The following is a 17,336-nucleotide window of genomic DNA, read 5'->3' as shown; positions in this document are numbered from 1 at the left end:
GTGCTGTTAAGAAGGTAGAAACTAGGGCTTGTAGGACCTGCCTTGTTGATAGTGCTGTTAAGAAGGTAGAAACTAGGACCTGCCTTGTTGATAGTGTTGTTAATAAGAAGGTAGAAACTAGGACCTGCCTTGTTGATAGTGTTGTTAAGAAGGTATAAACTAGGGCCTGTAGGACCTGCCTTGTTGATAGTGCTGTTAAGAAGGTAGAAACTAGGACCTGCCTTGTTGATAGTGTTGTTAAGAAGGTAGAAACTAGGGCCTGTAGGACCTGCCTTGTTGATAGTGCTGTTAAGAAGGTAGAAACTAGGGCCTGTAGGACCTGCCTTGTTGATAGTGCTGTTAAGAAGGTAGAAACTAGGACCTGCCTTGTTGATAGTGTTGTTAAGAAGGTAGAAACTAGGACCTGCCTTGTTGATAGTGTTGTTAATAAGAAGGTAGAAACTAAGACCTGCCCTGTTGATAGTGTTGTTAAGAAGGTAGAAACTAGGGCCTGTAGGACCTGCCTTGTTGATAGTGCTGTTAAGAAGGTAGAAACTAGGGCCTGTAGGACCTGCCTTGTTGATAGTGCTGTTAAGAAGGTAGAAACTAGGACCTGCCTTGTTGATAGTGTTGTTAAGAAGGTAGAAATTAGGACCTGCCTTGTTGATAGTGTTGTTAATAATTAGGTAGAAACTAAGACCTGCCTTGTTGATAGTGTTAAGAAGGTAGAAACTAGGGCCTGTAGGTCCTGCCTTGTTGATAGTGTTGTTAAGAAGGTAGAAGCTAGGGCCTGTAGGACCTGCCTTGTTGATAGTGTTGTTAAGAAGGTAGAAACTAGGGCCTGTAGGACCTGCCTTGTTGATAGTGCTGTTAAGAAGGTAGAAACTAGGGCCTGTAGGACCTGCCTTGTTGATAGTGCTGTTAAGAAGGTAGAAACTAGGACCTGCCTTGTTGATAGTGTTGTTGGAGAGGTTTCCATTAAAGAACACCCTGTTACACGGATAACTCTCAAACCACATTATAGCAGGTAACTCTTTATCCACATTATAGCAGGTAACTCTTTATCCACATTATAGCAGGTAACTCTTTATCGACATTATAGCAGGTAACTCTTTATCCACATTATAGCAGGTAACTCTTTATCGACATTATAGCAGGTAACTCTTTATCCACATTATAGCAGGTAACTCTTTATCGACATTATAGCAGGTAACTCTTTATCCACATTATAGCAGGTAACTCTTTATCCACATTATAGCAGGGGGGGTAAAGCCATAACACACATTTTTCCAGAAGCAGATTCTTATCTATAATGTCAAAAGTCACAATGAAGTCTAACAAAACAGCTCCCAATTTCTTTTTATCAATTTCTCTCAACAGTCATTTGTGTAACGTCCTTCCCTATAAGAGTGCTGAAAATGTGTTGTTAATTTGTTTACTGTGAAATAACATTGTTATTGGTCAAACACAATTGTTTCCAGAGGTTTACTAAGGGTTGCTAACAGGCTGATTGGTCGGCTGTTTGAGCCAGTGAAGGGGGCTTTACTATTCTTGGATAGTGGAATGACTTTACTTTCCTCCAGGCCTGAGGGCACACACTCTCTAGTTAAATTGAAAATATGGCAAATAGGAGTGGGAATATGGTCCTCTATCATCCTCATTAATTCTCCATCCAAGATGTCAGACCCAGGTGGCTTGTCATTCACGATAGACATACATTTTTTTCCCCTCTTCCACAATAAAACTCACTTTACGGAATTTAAAACGACTTGTCTTTCATAATTTGGTTAGTTATGCATGGATGTGTAGGTTCATAATTTGGCTAAGTTTATTAATCGTGCCAATGAAAAAACGAAGTAAAAGTAGTTATCAGGGGTTTTGTGACAAACAAAAAGATGTTGCATAAAGCTTACTTCATTATTCCATTAATTAAGTTATCTTATCGTATCTTATCTTCAATGCATCAGGGATCGCATAACCAGACGTTTCGGCTTTACAGCCTTCTTCAGTGTGAAGGTACACTTTTCTTTAGTTCAAAACAGCATTTGTTAAGAACACCTGATGAGCAGCAGGTGCTTCTAATCAGTGTTGCCACTCATCAGCCAATCAGGGCCCCTCTGGTCTACCTGTATACCAATTAGTCTCTTTTGATTGTGTGATGAATGAGCCATCTGATTCAATGAATGGAGCAGAGTTGGCCTTTTTCCCCTAAATTAAAGCTTCAGAGCTCTTTACTATCTTTCTTTACAATTTTGTATCTTTGTTTCATAGTGAAGTTCTTTTTTATTCAGTTTAGTCACATGATTTCTCAACTTGCAGTACGTTTGCCAAATGGAAGTGCAGTCAGACTTACTTGGCCTCATCTCTCTCAACCATTTTTCAATTCCTCATCAACCCACAGGGATTTAACACATTTTACAGTCATTTTCTGAATGGTTAATTAGTAACTGGAATAACTCATGTCATAAATGTGTCAAATGCAGTATCTGTTTGCTCCTCATTACACACCACAGACCAGCAGTGTCTGTTTGCTCCTGCACAGCTATTTTCAGGTCTCTCCAGAGATGTTCGATCGAGTTCAAGTTCGGGCTCTGGCTGGCCCAGTCAAGGATGGCGCACAATTGACCCAGCGTCGTCCGGGTTAGGGCTTGGTAGGCAGTCATTGTAAATAAGAATTTGTTCTTAACTGACTTGGCTAGTTAAATAAAAAAGTACATTCAGAGACTTGTCCCGAAAACTTTCCTGCGTTGTCTTGGCTGTGTGCTTAGGGTCGTTGTCCTGTTGTCCTTTATCCCACTCTGAGGTCCTGGGAGCACTGGAGCAGGTTTTCATCAAGGAGCTGTCAGAGTGACCATCAGGTTCTTGGTCACCTCCCTGACTAAAGCCCTTCTTCCCCGATTGCTCAGTTTGACCAGGCTGCCAGCTCTAGGAAGAGTCTTGATGGTTCCAGACTTGTTCCATTTAGGAACGATGGAGGCCACTGTGTTCTTGGGGACCTTCAATACTGCAGAACCTTTTTGGTACCCTTCCCTATATCTGTGCCTCGACACAATCCTGCCTTGGATCTCTGGACTATTCCTTCTACCTCATGGCTTGGTTTTTGCTCTGACATACACTGTCAACTGGGGGATCTTTATATAGACAGGTGTGTGTCTATCCAAATCATGTCCAATCGATTTAATATATTTAGAGTCTCATAGCAAAGGGTCTGAATACTTGTTTTTTTATTAATACATTTGCAAAGATTTCTAAAAACCTGTTTTTGCTATGTCAGATTTTTTATTTAATTCATTTTAGAATAAGGCTGTGATGTTACAAAATGTGTGAAAAGTCAAGGGGTCTGAATACTTTCTGAATGTACTGTATGTCTACATTTGGAATGGCATATGTTTTGCATTTATTCATAAATGTTAATTCCGTTAACATCTAGTTTTCATAACCCACTGAAACAATCTACCTAAAAAAAACACCTAATAGCAACAAACCATAAGTAGAAGTGATGGCTGGGATTCATTCAAACCAGACATAGCAATGTTTTTATTTACAATATTCATCCCACACACTTCTAATTCTGTAAAGTGAAAGCATACCTGTTGGGGGGTGGGTTCGCCCTGGTAGTAGTTGTAGGTTTTTACACAGTGCCTAAGACCAGTCTGTGAGTTCATTTGACCATTGGAAAAAGAGCAAACACAGGTTTTGATTTAATTGAGCCAGCGATCAGGCTGGTTCTCCACGGCTAAGAGATATAGGCCTGGTTGCAGATTCAGTCTGCATCAGGACCTCTCTCCACCCCGGTAAAGGCAGAATAATGCCTGGTTAATTAATTTTGACAGGAGGGTGAATGAAATGCCAACAGCCAAAGGCTAAACCCCACTGACATGTGGAGAACACTATTAAGTTATGAGTGAGTATGACTTGTCAGAATACCCAGTTCTCTGTTCAGCTAAATCTAGTCAAATATTAAGCCAACTTACCCCAACATAAAACAAAACCAACCCTCCATAAATGTGTCAGTGGGTATTATTTTGAAAGCATGAGAAAATGTTTTACAGAAAATGTATTTATTACAGTAGATCACATTTCCTAAGATACTTGGCACACATGCTGATGGTGGGGAAGGCACTGATACCCTAGAAATCCCCCTATAAATCACCCTAGAAATCCCCCTATAAATCCCCCTAGAAATCACCCTAGAAATCCCCCTAGAAATCACCCTAGAAATCCCCCTAGAAATCCCCCTAGAAATCACCCTAGAAATCACCCTAGAAATCCCCCTAGAAATCCCCCTAGAAATCCCTGGACGTATCTCTAATGAGAGACTTTATTATTAAATCACAGGGTTGCATTGACAGGTGAGACTGGGGCATCTCAGAGCTGACTGTGGACTCTTTCTTTGTTGATGAACTCTCTCCACTTCTGGACCGGAGGACTTCCCACTGCGACCAGCCTCCGCAGCAGCGTACTGGGCTTCAGATGAGGCACGTCAGGGTGGTTGTGGTGGTGGTGCTGCAGCCTCTCCAGGATCCTGCCCAATCCCACCTGGCCTGCATGGAACATGGGTCCCCCGTGGTGCCGGGGCCAGCCGTACCCAAACACATAGATGGCGTCGATGTCTTCCGGCCCGGCGGCCATGGCATCATGCAGGATGTTGAAGCCTTCATTGATCAGAGCGTAGAGACAGCGTTCTAGGATCTCCTCCGGGGCGATGCTCCGGGCCACCAGGCCGTGCTCCGCCCTGTATCAATCGATTGATTGATTAATTGACTGATTGACGGACAATCTATCCATCTACCCACCCACCCATACATACCAACCAACCCGGCAGCTAGCTAGCCTAGCAATTAAGACCGTTCGGCCAGTACCCGAAAGGTCGCTGATTCGAATCCCTGAGCTGACAAGGTGAAAACTCTGTTGATGTGCCCTTGAGCAAGGCACTTAACCCTAATAGCTCCTGTAAGTCTCTCAGGAGAACAGCGTCTGTTAAATGACTAACGTGTAAATATAAATGTTAGTCTCTCAGGAGAACAGCGTCTGTTAAATGACTAACATGTAAATATAAATGTTAGTCTCTCAGGAGAACAGCGTCTGTTAAATGACTAACATGTAAATATAAATGTTAGTCTCTCAGGAGAACAGCGTCTGTTAAATGACTAACATGTAAATATAAATGTTAGTCTCTCAGGAGAACAGCGTCTGTTAAATGACTAACATGTAAATATAAATGCTGTTCTCCAGAGAGACTAACGTCTGTTAAATGACTAACATGTAAATATATAGCCATCCATTCATTCGTCAGTCATATTTATTTTATAAAGCCCTTTTAACACCAGCAGTTACACAGATTTAAAATCATTACAGATTTACCTGTAAGCCTCCAGGAAGATGTGCACCCAGGGGTCGGACCGCGCCACCCTGCCTCCAGGCCCGTCATACTGGTACCATCCCCTCCCCGTCTTCTGGCCCAGCCGGCCTGCCTCACACACCTGGTCAGGTAGCGGGCTGTACCGTCGGCCCTGGCGTGTCCTGGTTGACTCCACCCCTGGCCCTGTAAGCCCCGCCTCCTTCCTGATCCTCCAGCCCACATCCAGCCCTGATAGGTCAGACATCCGGAACACGCCCATGGGGAATCCAAACTCCTCCAGCGCCTCGTCCACCTGCTGGGGCGTGGCTCCTTCCTCCAACAGGAAGTTGGCCTGTTCCAGGTATGGCTTCAACATCCGGTTACCCACGAACCCCGGACAGTTGCCCACGGCGACGCTGACTTTCCCCATCCTCTTGCCCAGCTGCATTGCCGTGGCGACCGCCTCCGGAGATGACCGTGGACCATACACCACCTCCAGCAGCTTCATGACGTGGGCCGGAGCAAAGAAGTGCATCCCCACCACCAGGCCAGGGCTCTGGGTGACGGCAGCTAGCTGGTCGATGTCCAAGCCAGAGGTGTTGGAGCAGAGCAGGGTCCCAGGTCTACACACAGAGGTCAGATGCCTAAACACCTGCAGCTTCAGGGACATGTCCTCAAACACCGCCTCGATCACCAACTCCACCTGAATGATTGATTGAGTTCATATAAAAATATACAGACAGTACATGCATCTAGGATAACACAATACACTATTTTGGTACCTTATAATACACGATATAATTACAATACACAATATAATTACAATACACGATATAATTACAATACACGATAATCACAATACATGATAATTATAATACACAATATTTATAATACACGATAATTACAATACATGATAATTACAATACATGATAATTACAATACATGATAATTACAATACATGATAATTACAATACACGATAATTACAATACACAATATAATTACAATTCACAATATAATTACAATACACGATAATTGCAATACACGATAATTAAAATACACAATATAATTATAATACACAATAATTACAATACATCATAAAATTCAGAAACAAAACTAGTTGTACCTCACTAACGTCCTGCAAGTTAGAGCTGAAGGAGATAACCCCTGGGGGTGTGGCCAAGCTTCGTCGCCCCGCCTCTCTCTGCAGCATCGCCGGAACTGCCTGACTGGCCTCTGCCAGCTGCTTCTCTTGGGTCTCCACGGCAACCACAGAGATGCCCGTCAGAGCCAGTGCCACAACGATGCCACGCCCCATGGTACCCAGACCTGGAGACAAACAACACCAAGGACACGAGGACTTACAGAGCCTTCAAAGTATTCACGCCCCTGGAGGTTTTCCACATTTTGCCTGAATTTAAAATGGATTTAAATTGAGATTTGTCATCACTGTCCGACACACAATACCCCATAATGACATCACAATACCCCATAATGACATCACAATACCCCATAATGTCAAGATGGAATTATGTTTTTAGAAATGTTTACAAATAAATCAAACAAATTAAGCCTAAATGTCTTGAGTCAATAAGTAAGTATTCAACCCCTTTGTTTTGGCAAGTTCAGGAGCACATAATGAGTGTCATGGACTCACTGTGTGTGTAATAATAGTGTTTAACATGATTTCTGAATGATTACCTCATCTCTGTACACATACAATTATCTGTAAGGTACCTCATCTCTGTACACAACACATACAATTATCTGTAAGGTCCCTCATCTCTGTACCCCACACATATAATTATCTATAAGGTCCCTCATCTCTGTACACATACAATTATCTGTAAGGTACCTCATCTCTGTACACAACACATACAATTATCTGTAAGGTCCCTCATCTCTGTACACAACACATATAATTATCTGGAAGGTCCCTCATCTCTGTACCCCACACATATAATTATCTATAAGGTCCCTCATCTCTGTACACAACACATATAATTATCTGTAAGGTCCCTCATCTCTGTACACAACACATATAATTATCTGTAAGGTCCCTCATCTCTGTACACAACACATATAATTATCTGTAAGGTCCCTCATCTCTGTACACAACACATATAATTATCTGGAAGGTCCCTCATCTCTGTACACAACACATATAATTATCTATAAGGTCCCTCATCTCTGTACACAACACATATAATTATCTGTAAGGTCCCTCATCTCTGTACACAACACATATAATTATCTGGAAGGTCCCTCATCTCTGTACACATACAATTATCTGTAAGGTACCTCATCTCTGTACACAACACATACAATTATCTGTAAGGTCCCTCATCTCTGTACCCCACACATATAATTATCTGGAAGGTCCCTCATCTCTGTACACATACAATTATCTGTAAGGTCCCTCATCTCTGTACACAACACATACAATTATCTGTAAGGTCCCTCATCTCTGTACCCCACACATACAATTATCTGTAAGGTCCCTCATCTCTGTACACAACACATACAAGTATCTGTAAGGTCCCTCATCTCTGTACCCCACACATACAATTATCTATAAGGTCCCTCATCTCTGTACCCATACATATCATTATCTATAAGGTCCCTCATCTCTGTACCCCACACATACAATTATCTATAAGGTCCCTCATCTCTGTACCCATACATATCATTATCTATAAGGTCCCTCATCTCTGTACCCCACACATACAAGTATCTGTAAGGTCCCTCATCTCTGTACCCCACACATACAAGTATCTGTAAGGTCCCTCATCTCTGTACCCCACACATACAATTATCTGGAAGGTCCCTCATCTCTGTACACAACACATATAATTATCTATAAGGTCCCTCATCTCTGTACACATACAATTATCTGTAAGGTCCCTCATCTCTGTACCCCACACATACAATTATCTGTAAGGTCCCTCATCTCTGTACACAACACATACAAGTATCTGTAAGGTCCCTCATCTCTGTACCCCACACATACAATTATCTATAAGGTCCCTCATCTCTGTACCCATACATATCATTATCTATAAGGTCCCTCATCTCTGTACCCCACACATACAATTATCTATAAGGTCCCTCATCTCTGTACCCATACATATCATTATCTATAAGGTCCCTCATCTCTGTACCCCACACATACAAGTATCTGTAAGGTCCCTCATCTCTGTACCCCACACATACAAGTATCTGTAAGGTCCCTCATCTCTGTACCCCACACATACAATTATCTGGAAGGTCCCTCATCTCTGTACACAACACATATAATTATCTATAAGGTCCCTCATCTCTGTACACATACAATTATCTGTAAGGTCCCTCATCTCTGTACACAACACATACAAGTATCTGTAAGGTCCCTCATCTCTGTACCCCACACATACAATTATCTATAAGGTCCCTCATCTCTGTACCCATACATATCATTATCTATAAGGTCCCTCATCTCTGTACCCCACACATACAATTATCTATAAGGTCCCTCATCTCTGTACCCATACATATCATTATCTATAAGGTCCCTCATCTCTGTACCCCACACATACAAGTATCTGTAAGGTCCCTCATCTCTGTACCCCACACATACAAGTATCTGTAAGGTCCCTCATCTCTGTACCCCACACATACAATTATCTGGAAGGTCCCTCATCTCTGTACACAACACATATAATTATCTATAAGGTCCCTCATCTCTGTACACATACAATTATCTGTAAGGTCCCTCATCTCTGTACACAACACATACAAGTATCTGTAAGGTCCCTCATCTCTGTACCCCACACATACAATTATCTATAAGGTCCCTCATCTCTGTACCCATACATATCATTATCTATAAGGTCCCTCATCTCTGTACCCCACACATACAATTATCTATAAGGTCCCTCATCTCTGTACCCATACATATCATTATCTATAAGGTCCCTCATCTCTGTACCCCACACATACAAGTATCTGTAAGGTCCCTCATCTCTGTACCCCACACATACAAGTATCTGTAAGGTCCCTCATCTCTGTACCCAACACATACAATTATCTATAAGGTCCCTCATCTCTGTACCCATACATATCATTATCTATAAGGTCCCTCATCTCTGTACCCCACACATACAAGTATCTGTAAGGTCCCTCATCTCTGTACCCCACACATACAAGTATCTGTAAGGTCCCTCATCTCTGTACCCAACACATACAATTATCTATAAGGTCCCTCATCTCTGTACCCATACATATCATTATCTATAAGGTCCCTCATCTCTGTACCCCACACATACAAGTATCTGTAAGGTCCCTCATCTCTGTACCCCACACATACAAGTATCTGTAAGGTCCCTCATCTCTGTACACAACACATATAATTATCTCGAAGGTCCCTCATCTCTGTACACAACACATATAATTATCTGGAAGGTCCCTCATCTCTGTACACAACACATATAATTATCTATAAGGTCCCTCATCTCTGTACCCCACACATACAATTATCTATAAGGTCCCTCATCTCTGTACACAACACATATAATTATCTCGAAGGTCCCTCATCTCTGTACACAACACATATAATTATCTATAAGGTCCCTCATCTCTGTACACAACACATATAATTATCTCGAAGGTCCCTCATCTCTGTACACAACACATATAATTATCTGGAAGGTCCCTCATCTCTGTACACAACACATATAATTATCTATAAGGTCCCTCATCTCTGTACCCCACACATACAATTATCTATAAGGTCCCTCATCTCTGTACACAACACATATAATTATCTCGAAGGTCCCTCATCTCTGTACACAACACATATAATTATCTGGAAGGTCCCTCATCTCTGTACACAACACATATAATTATCTATAAGGTCCCTCATCTCTGTACACATACAATTATCTGGAAGGTCCCTCATCTCTGTACACAACACATATAATTATCTATAAGGTCCCTCATCTCTGTACACATACAATTATCTGGAAGGTCCCTCATCTCTGTACCCCACACATATAATTATCTGGAAGGTCCCTCATCTCTGTACCCCACACATACAAGTATCTGTAAGGTCCCTCATCTCTGTACCCCACACATACAAGTATCTGTAAGGTCCCTCATCTCTGTACACAACACATATAATTATCTCGAAGGTCCCTCATCTCTGTACACAACACATATAATTATCTGGAAGGTCCCTCATCTCTGTACACAACACATATAATTATCTATAAGGTCCCTCATCTCTGTACCCCACACATACAATTATCTATAAGGTCCCTCATCTCTGTACACAACACATATAATTATCTCGAAGGTCCCTCATCTCTGTACACAACACATATAATTATCTATAAGGTCCCTCATCTCTGTACACAACACATATAATTATCTCGAAGGTCCCTCATCTCTGTACACAACACATATAATTATCTGGAAGGTCCCTCATCTCTGTACACAACACATATAATTATCTATAAGGTCCCTCATCTCTGTACCCCACACATACAATTATCTATAAGGTCCCTCATCTCTGTACACAACACATATAATTATCTCGAAGGTCCCTCATCTCTGTACACAACACATATAATTATCTGGAAGGTCCCTCATCTCTGTACACAACACATATAATTATCTATAAGGTCCCTCATCTCTGTACACATACAATTATCTGGAAGGTCCCTCATCTCTGTACCCCACACATACAATTATCTATAAGGTCCCTCATCTCTGTACCCCACACATATAATTATCTGGAAGGTCCCTCATCTCTGTACCCCACACATATAATTATCTGGAAGGTCCCTCATCTCTGTACCCCACACATATAATTATCTGGAAGGTCCCTCATCTCTGTACCCCCACACATACAATGATCTGGAAGGTCCCTCATCTCTGTACCCCACACATATAATTATCTGGAAGGTCCCTCATCTCTGTACCCCACACATACAATTATCTGGAAGGTCCCTCATCTCTGTACCCAACACATACAATTATCTGGAAGGTCCCTCATCTCTGTACCCCACACATACAATTATCTGGAAGGTCCCTCATCTCTGTACCCCACACATACAATTATCTGGAAGGTCCCTCATCTCTCTACCCAACACATATAATTATCTGGAAGGTCCCTCATCTCTGTATCCCACACCTACAATTATCTATAAGGTCCCTCATCTCTGTACCCCACACCTACAATTATCTGGAAGGTCCCTCATCTCTGTATCCCACACCTACAATTATCTATAAGGTCCCTCATCTCTGTATCCCACACCTACAATTATCTATAAGGTCCCTCATCTCTGTACCCCACACCTACAATTATCTGGAAGGTCCCTCATCTCTGTATCCCACACCTACAATTATCTATAAGGTCCCTCATCTCTGTATCCCACACCTACAATTATCTATAAGGTCCCTCATCTCTGTACCCCACACCTACAATTATCTGGAAGGTCCCTCATCTCTGTACCCCACACCTACAATTATCTATAAGGTCCCTCATCTCTGTACCCAACACATACAATTATCTGGAAGGTCCCTCATCTCTGTACCCCACACATACAATTATCTGGAAGGTCCCTCATCTCTGTACCCAACACATATAATTATCTGGAAGGTCCCTCATCTCTGTACCCCACACATATAATTATCTGGAAGGTCCCTCATCTCTGTACCCAACACATATAATTATCTGGAAGGTCCCTCATCTCTGTACCCCACACATATAATTATCTGGAAGGTCCCTCATCTCTGGACCCCACACATACAATTATCTGGAAGGTCCCTCATCTCTGTACCCCACACATACAATTATCTGGAAGGTCCCTCATCTCTGGACCCCACACATACAATTATCTGGAAGGTCCCTCATCTCTGTACCCCACACATACAATTATCTGGAAGGTCCCTCATCTCTGTACCCCACACATACAATTATCTGGAAGGTCCCTCATCTCTGTACCCCCACACATATAATTATCTGGAAGGTCCCTCATCTCTGTACCCCACACATATCATTATCTATAAGGTCCCTCATCTCTGTACCCCACACCTACAATTATCTATAAGGTTCCTCATCTCTGTACCCCACACATACAATTATCTGGAAGGTCCCTCATCTCTGTACCCCACACATATAATTATCTGCAAGGTCCCTCATCTCTGTACCCCCACACATATAATTATCTGGAAGGTCCCTCATCTCTGTACCCCACACATATCATTATCTATAAGGTCCCTCATCTCTGTACCCCACACCTACAATTATCTATAAGGTTCCTCATCTCTGTACCCCACACATACAATTATCTGGAAGGTCCCTCATCTCTGTACCCCACACATATAATTATCTGGAAGGTCCCTCATCTCTGTACCCCACACATATAATTATCTGTAAGGTCCCTCATCTCTGGACCCCACACATACAATTATCTGGAAGGTCCCTCATCTCTGTACCCCACACATATAATTATCTGTAAGGTCCCTCATCTCTGTACCCCCACACATACAATTATCTCGAAGGTCCCTCATCTCTGTACCCCACACATACAATTATCTGGAAGGTCCCTCATCTCTGTACCCCCACACATACAATTATCTCGAAGGTCCCTCATCTCTGTACCCCACACATACAATTATCTGGAAGGTCCCTCATCTCTGTACCCCACACATATAATTATCTGGAAGGTCCCTCATCTCTCTACCCCACACATACAATTATCTGGAAGGTCCCTCATCTCTGTACCCCCACACATACAATTATCTGGAAGGTCCCTCATCTCTGTACCCCACACATACAATTATCTGGAAGGTCCCTCAGTCCAGTAGTGAATTTTAAACACAGATTCAACCACAAAGACCAGGGAGGTTTTCCAATGACTCACAAAGAAGGGCTCCTATTGGTAGATGGGTAAATATAACAAATAAAAAGCAGACCTTGAATATCCCTTTGAGCATGGTGCAGCTTTAATTACATTTCGGATGGTGTATATCTACACCCAGTCACTACAAAGACACAGGCGTCCTTCCTAACTCAGTTGAAGGAGAGGAATGAAACCGCTCAGGATTTTCGCCTTGAGGCCAATGGCGACTTTAAAACAGTTACAGAGTTTAATGGCTGTGATGGGAGGAAACTGAGGATGGATCAACAACATAGTAGTTACTCCACAATACCAACCTAATGACAGAGTGAAAAGAAGGAAGCCTGTACAGAATAAAACATATTCCAAAACATGCCTCCTGTTTGCAACAAGGCACCAAAGTAATACTGCAAACAATGTGGCAAAGTAATGAACTTTTTCTCCTGAATACAAAGTGGTATGTTTGGGGCAAATACAACACAACACATTACTGAGTACCACTCTCCAACACAACACATTACTGAGTACCACTCTCCAACACAACACATTACTGAGTACCACTCTCCAACACAACACATTACTGAGTACCATTCTCCAACACAACACATTACTGAGTACCATTCTCCAACACAACACATTACTGAGTACCACTCTCCAATACAACACATTACTGAGTACCACTCTCCAACACAACACATTACTGAGTACCACTCTCCAACACAACACATTACTGAGTACCACTCTCCAATACAACACATTACTGAGTACCACTCTCCAATACAACACATTACTGAGTACCATTCTCCAACACAACACATTACTGAGTACCACTCTCCAACACAACACATTACTGAGTACCACTCTCCAACACAACACATTACTGAGTACCACTCTCCAATACAACACATTACTGAGTACCACTCTCCAATACAACACATTACTGAGTACCACTCTCCAACACAACACATTACTGAGTCCCACTCTCCAACACAACACATTACTGAGTACCACTCTCCAACACAACACATTACTGAGTACCACTCTCCAACACAACACATTACTGAGTCCCACTCTCCAACACAACACATTACTGAGTACCACTCTCCAACACAACACATTACTGAGTACCACTCTCCAACACAACACATTACTGACTTGTTTCAGGATGTGTCGCATGCCACTACTTTACAGGAGAGGCATTTTAACGTAAAAAAATGTGTTTTATATCAAAATGCTATTTTTGGCAGAAAACCCTTCTGGAACATGTGAACCTTCATGTGTCTTAATAACAGACTTGACTGCCATCTGTAAATACCAATAAAAGTGTTCCATTACGAGCATAGCTGGTTTAGCCACAGAAAAAGACAGGAACCTTTCCGCAAGCCATGATTGGCTGAGATAATGGATGGGCTGAACATGCAGAGAGATGAGTTTGGATTGGTCTGCCATGTAGCACACTTCTGTCTATAACATGAGCTGCTCAGTATGTGTAGGTAATCCTTTATAAACCGGATATTTTGAAAGATATCACGAAGAACTGCACAAATGTTGCTAATGTTTTCAACTTTCTGGAGGACTGAGTTTGAAATCAGTGGAATGCCCGGTGGAAGCAGAGTATGATAGCTAAGGAGCTGGAGAAAATTCTGGCGATTGATTGCAAAATAATGAGGAGGGAGTCGAAAAGAGAACACACAGAAGAAGGCTGTTGTATAAAACACCTGTATCCTGATTACATCTTCAAACTAAGAACAGAGAGGGAGAAGCGTTCATCCATGTATTAACAAACCTTAAGTCTTGAAACCCTGGATTTAAGAGTAGACTTCAGTGAAATAGAGGTTACCCCTCTCACCAATAACAGCAGCTTTGCTGATGGTCCTGGCAGCGCTGTTGTCCCAGCTCGCCCCACTAGGCAGACTCCACTTCCCCACCACCCTCTGGGAGAAGAAGGCATACTGCAGAGCTCGGGCCTGGCCGCTGTTGAACAGGGTGGTCAGCAGGTCCCTCTCCTTCTCCATACCCTGGGTGTAAGGTAGGGAGGCAGCCGCCATCAGAGCCTGAACACAAGCCACCGGAGCCAGGGCACCTCGGGAGCGCTGCCGGACCTTGACCATGGCTTTGTCCAAGAGGGAGTCAACGTCTGGGGGGCAGGGGCAGGGCAGGGTGCTCAGACGACGGGAGTCCAGGGGCTGGCCTGAAACACAGACAGATGAGATGGACTGAAAACACACAGATGAGATGGACTGAAAACACATAGATGAGATGGACTGAAAACACGCACAGACAGATGAGATGGACTGAAAACACACACAGACAGATGAGATGGACTGAAAACACACACACACAGATGAGATGGACTGAAACAGACAGATCAGATTCCAAACCCTGACTAAGTTTCAACCATACAGTTTGAAGCTTTAGGCATTAACAAAGATAAAGTAATGTGCTTCAGATATCCATATATAGCATTCACCCTAAACTCTACTGGTTCCCACTCAGTAGCACTGAGGAGCATTCACCCTAAACTCTACTGGTTCCCACTCAGTAGCACTGAGGAGCATTCACCCTAAACTCTACTGGTTCCCACTCAGTAGCACTGAAGAGCATTCACCCTAAACTCTACTGATTCCCACTCAGTAGCACTGAGGAGCATTCACCCTAAACTCTACTGATTCCCACTCAGTAGCACTGAGGAGCATTCACCCTAAACTCTACTGATTCCCACTCAGTAGCACTGAAGAGCATTCACCCTAAACTCTACTGATTCCCACTCAGTAGCACTGAGGAGCATTCACCCTAAACTCTACTGATTCCCACTCAGTAGCACTGAGGAGCATTCACCCTAAACTCTACTGATTCCCACTCAGTAGCACTGAGGAGCATTCACCCTAAACTCTACTGGTTCCCACTCAGTAGCACTGAAGAGCATTCACCCTAAACTCTACTGATTCCCACTCAGTAGCACTGAGGAGCATTCACCCTAAACTCTACTGATTCCCACTCAGTAGCACTGAGGAGCATTCACCCTAAACTCTACTGATTCCCACTCAGTAGCACTGAGGAGCATTCACCCTAAACTCTACTGATTCCCACTCAGTAGCACTGAGGAGCATTCACCCTAAACTCTACTGATTCCCACTCAGTAGCACTGAGGAGCATTCACCCTAAACCCTACGGATTCCCACTCAGTAGCACTGAGGAGCATTCACCCTAAACTCTACTGATTCCCACTCAGTAGCTCTGAGGAGCATTCACCCTAAACTCTACTGATTCCCACTCAGTAGCACTGAGGAGCATTCACCCTAAACTCTACTGATTCCCACTCAGTAGCACTGAGGAGCATTCACCCTAAACTCTACTGATTCCCACTCAGTAGCACTGAGGAGCATTCACCCTAAACTCTACTGATTCCCACTCAGTAGCACTGAGGAGCATTCACCCTAAACTCTACTGATTCCCACTCAGTAGCACTGAGGAGCATTCACCCTAAACTCTACTGATTCCCACTCAGTAGCACTGAGGAGCATTCACCCTAAACTCTACTGATTCCCACTCAGTAGCACTGAGGAGCATTCACCCAAAACTCTACTGATTCCCACTCAGTAGCTCTGAGGAGCATTCACCCTAAACTCTACTGATTCCCACTCAGTAGCACTGAGGAGCATTCACCCTAAACTCTACTGATTCCCACTCAGTAGCACTGAGGAGCATTCACCCTAAACTCTACTGATTCCCACTCAGTAGCACTGAGGAGCATTCACCCTAAACTCTACTGATTCCCACTCAGTAGCACTGAGGAGCATTCACCCTAAACTCTACTGATTCCCACTCAGTAGCACTCCAACAGAGAACAATAGCAGTGAAGAGAAGAGGGTGGCCAGATCTAAACCCGGTTAAAAGCCTCTTAAATCCTCTTCCTGTCTCCAGTGACATGGTGAGACAGTAGTGGGATGAGATCAGAGCAGCTCTGTTGAGGTAGATGCATCTCTGGCTCTGGGCCAGTTAGTGGGTCATCATGGCCACCAAGCCTTAAAGGGACAGACTCATCTCTGGCTCTGGGGGTAGTCAGTGGGTCATCATGGTTACCAAGCCTTAAAGGGACAGACTCATCTCTGGCTCTGGGTCAGTTAGTGGGTCA

General features: G+C 43.1%; 1 protein-coding gene across 1 annotated transcript in view; it reads right to left on the bottom strand.

The window, feature by feature from the left end:
- Positions 1-4,023: 4,023 nt before the first annotated feature.
- ehhadh (enoyl-CoA hydratase and 3-hydroxyacyl CoA dehydrogenase) overlaps positions 4,024-17,336 on the bottom strand; it is a 34,383-nt gene continuing 21,070 nt past the window's right edge. Inside the window, exons 6-9 of the mRNA XM_036959524.2 lie at positions 15,051-15,392; positions 6,445-6,647; positions 5,344-6,023; positions 4,024-4,714 (exon numbers count right to left, since the gene is read on the bottom strand). Coding sequence (XP_036815419.2) covers positions 4,348-4,714; positions 5,344-6,023; positions 6,445-6,647; positions 15,051-15,392 — 1,592 coding nt within the window. The 3' untranslated portion in view covers positions 4,024-4,347. The remainder of the gene's footprint in view (positions 4,715-5,343; positions 6,024-6,444; positions 6,648-15,050; positions 15,393-17,336) is intronic.

The sequence above is a fragment of the Oncorhynchus mykiss genome, chromosome 22 (genome assembly GCF_057628025.1).
Source record: "Oncorhynchus mykiss isolate SJ-2025 chromosome 22, ASM5762802v1, whole genome shotgun sequence".
NCBI lineage: Eukaryota > Metazoa > Chordata > Actinopteri > Salmoniformes > Salmonidae > Oncorhynchus > Oncorhynchus mykiss.
This window is presented reverse-complemented; position numbering and strand designations above follow the sequence as displayed.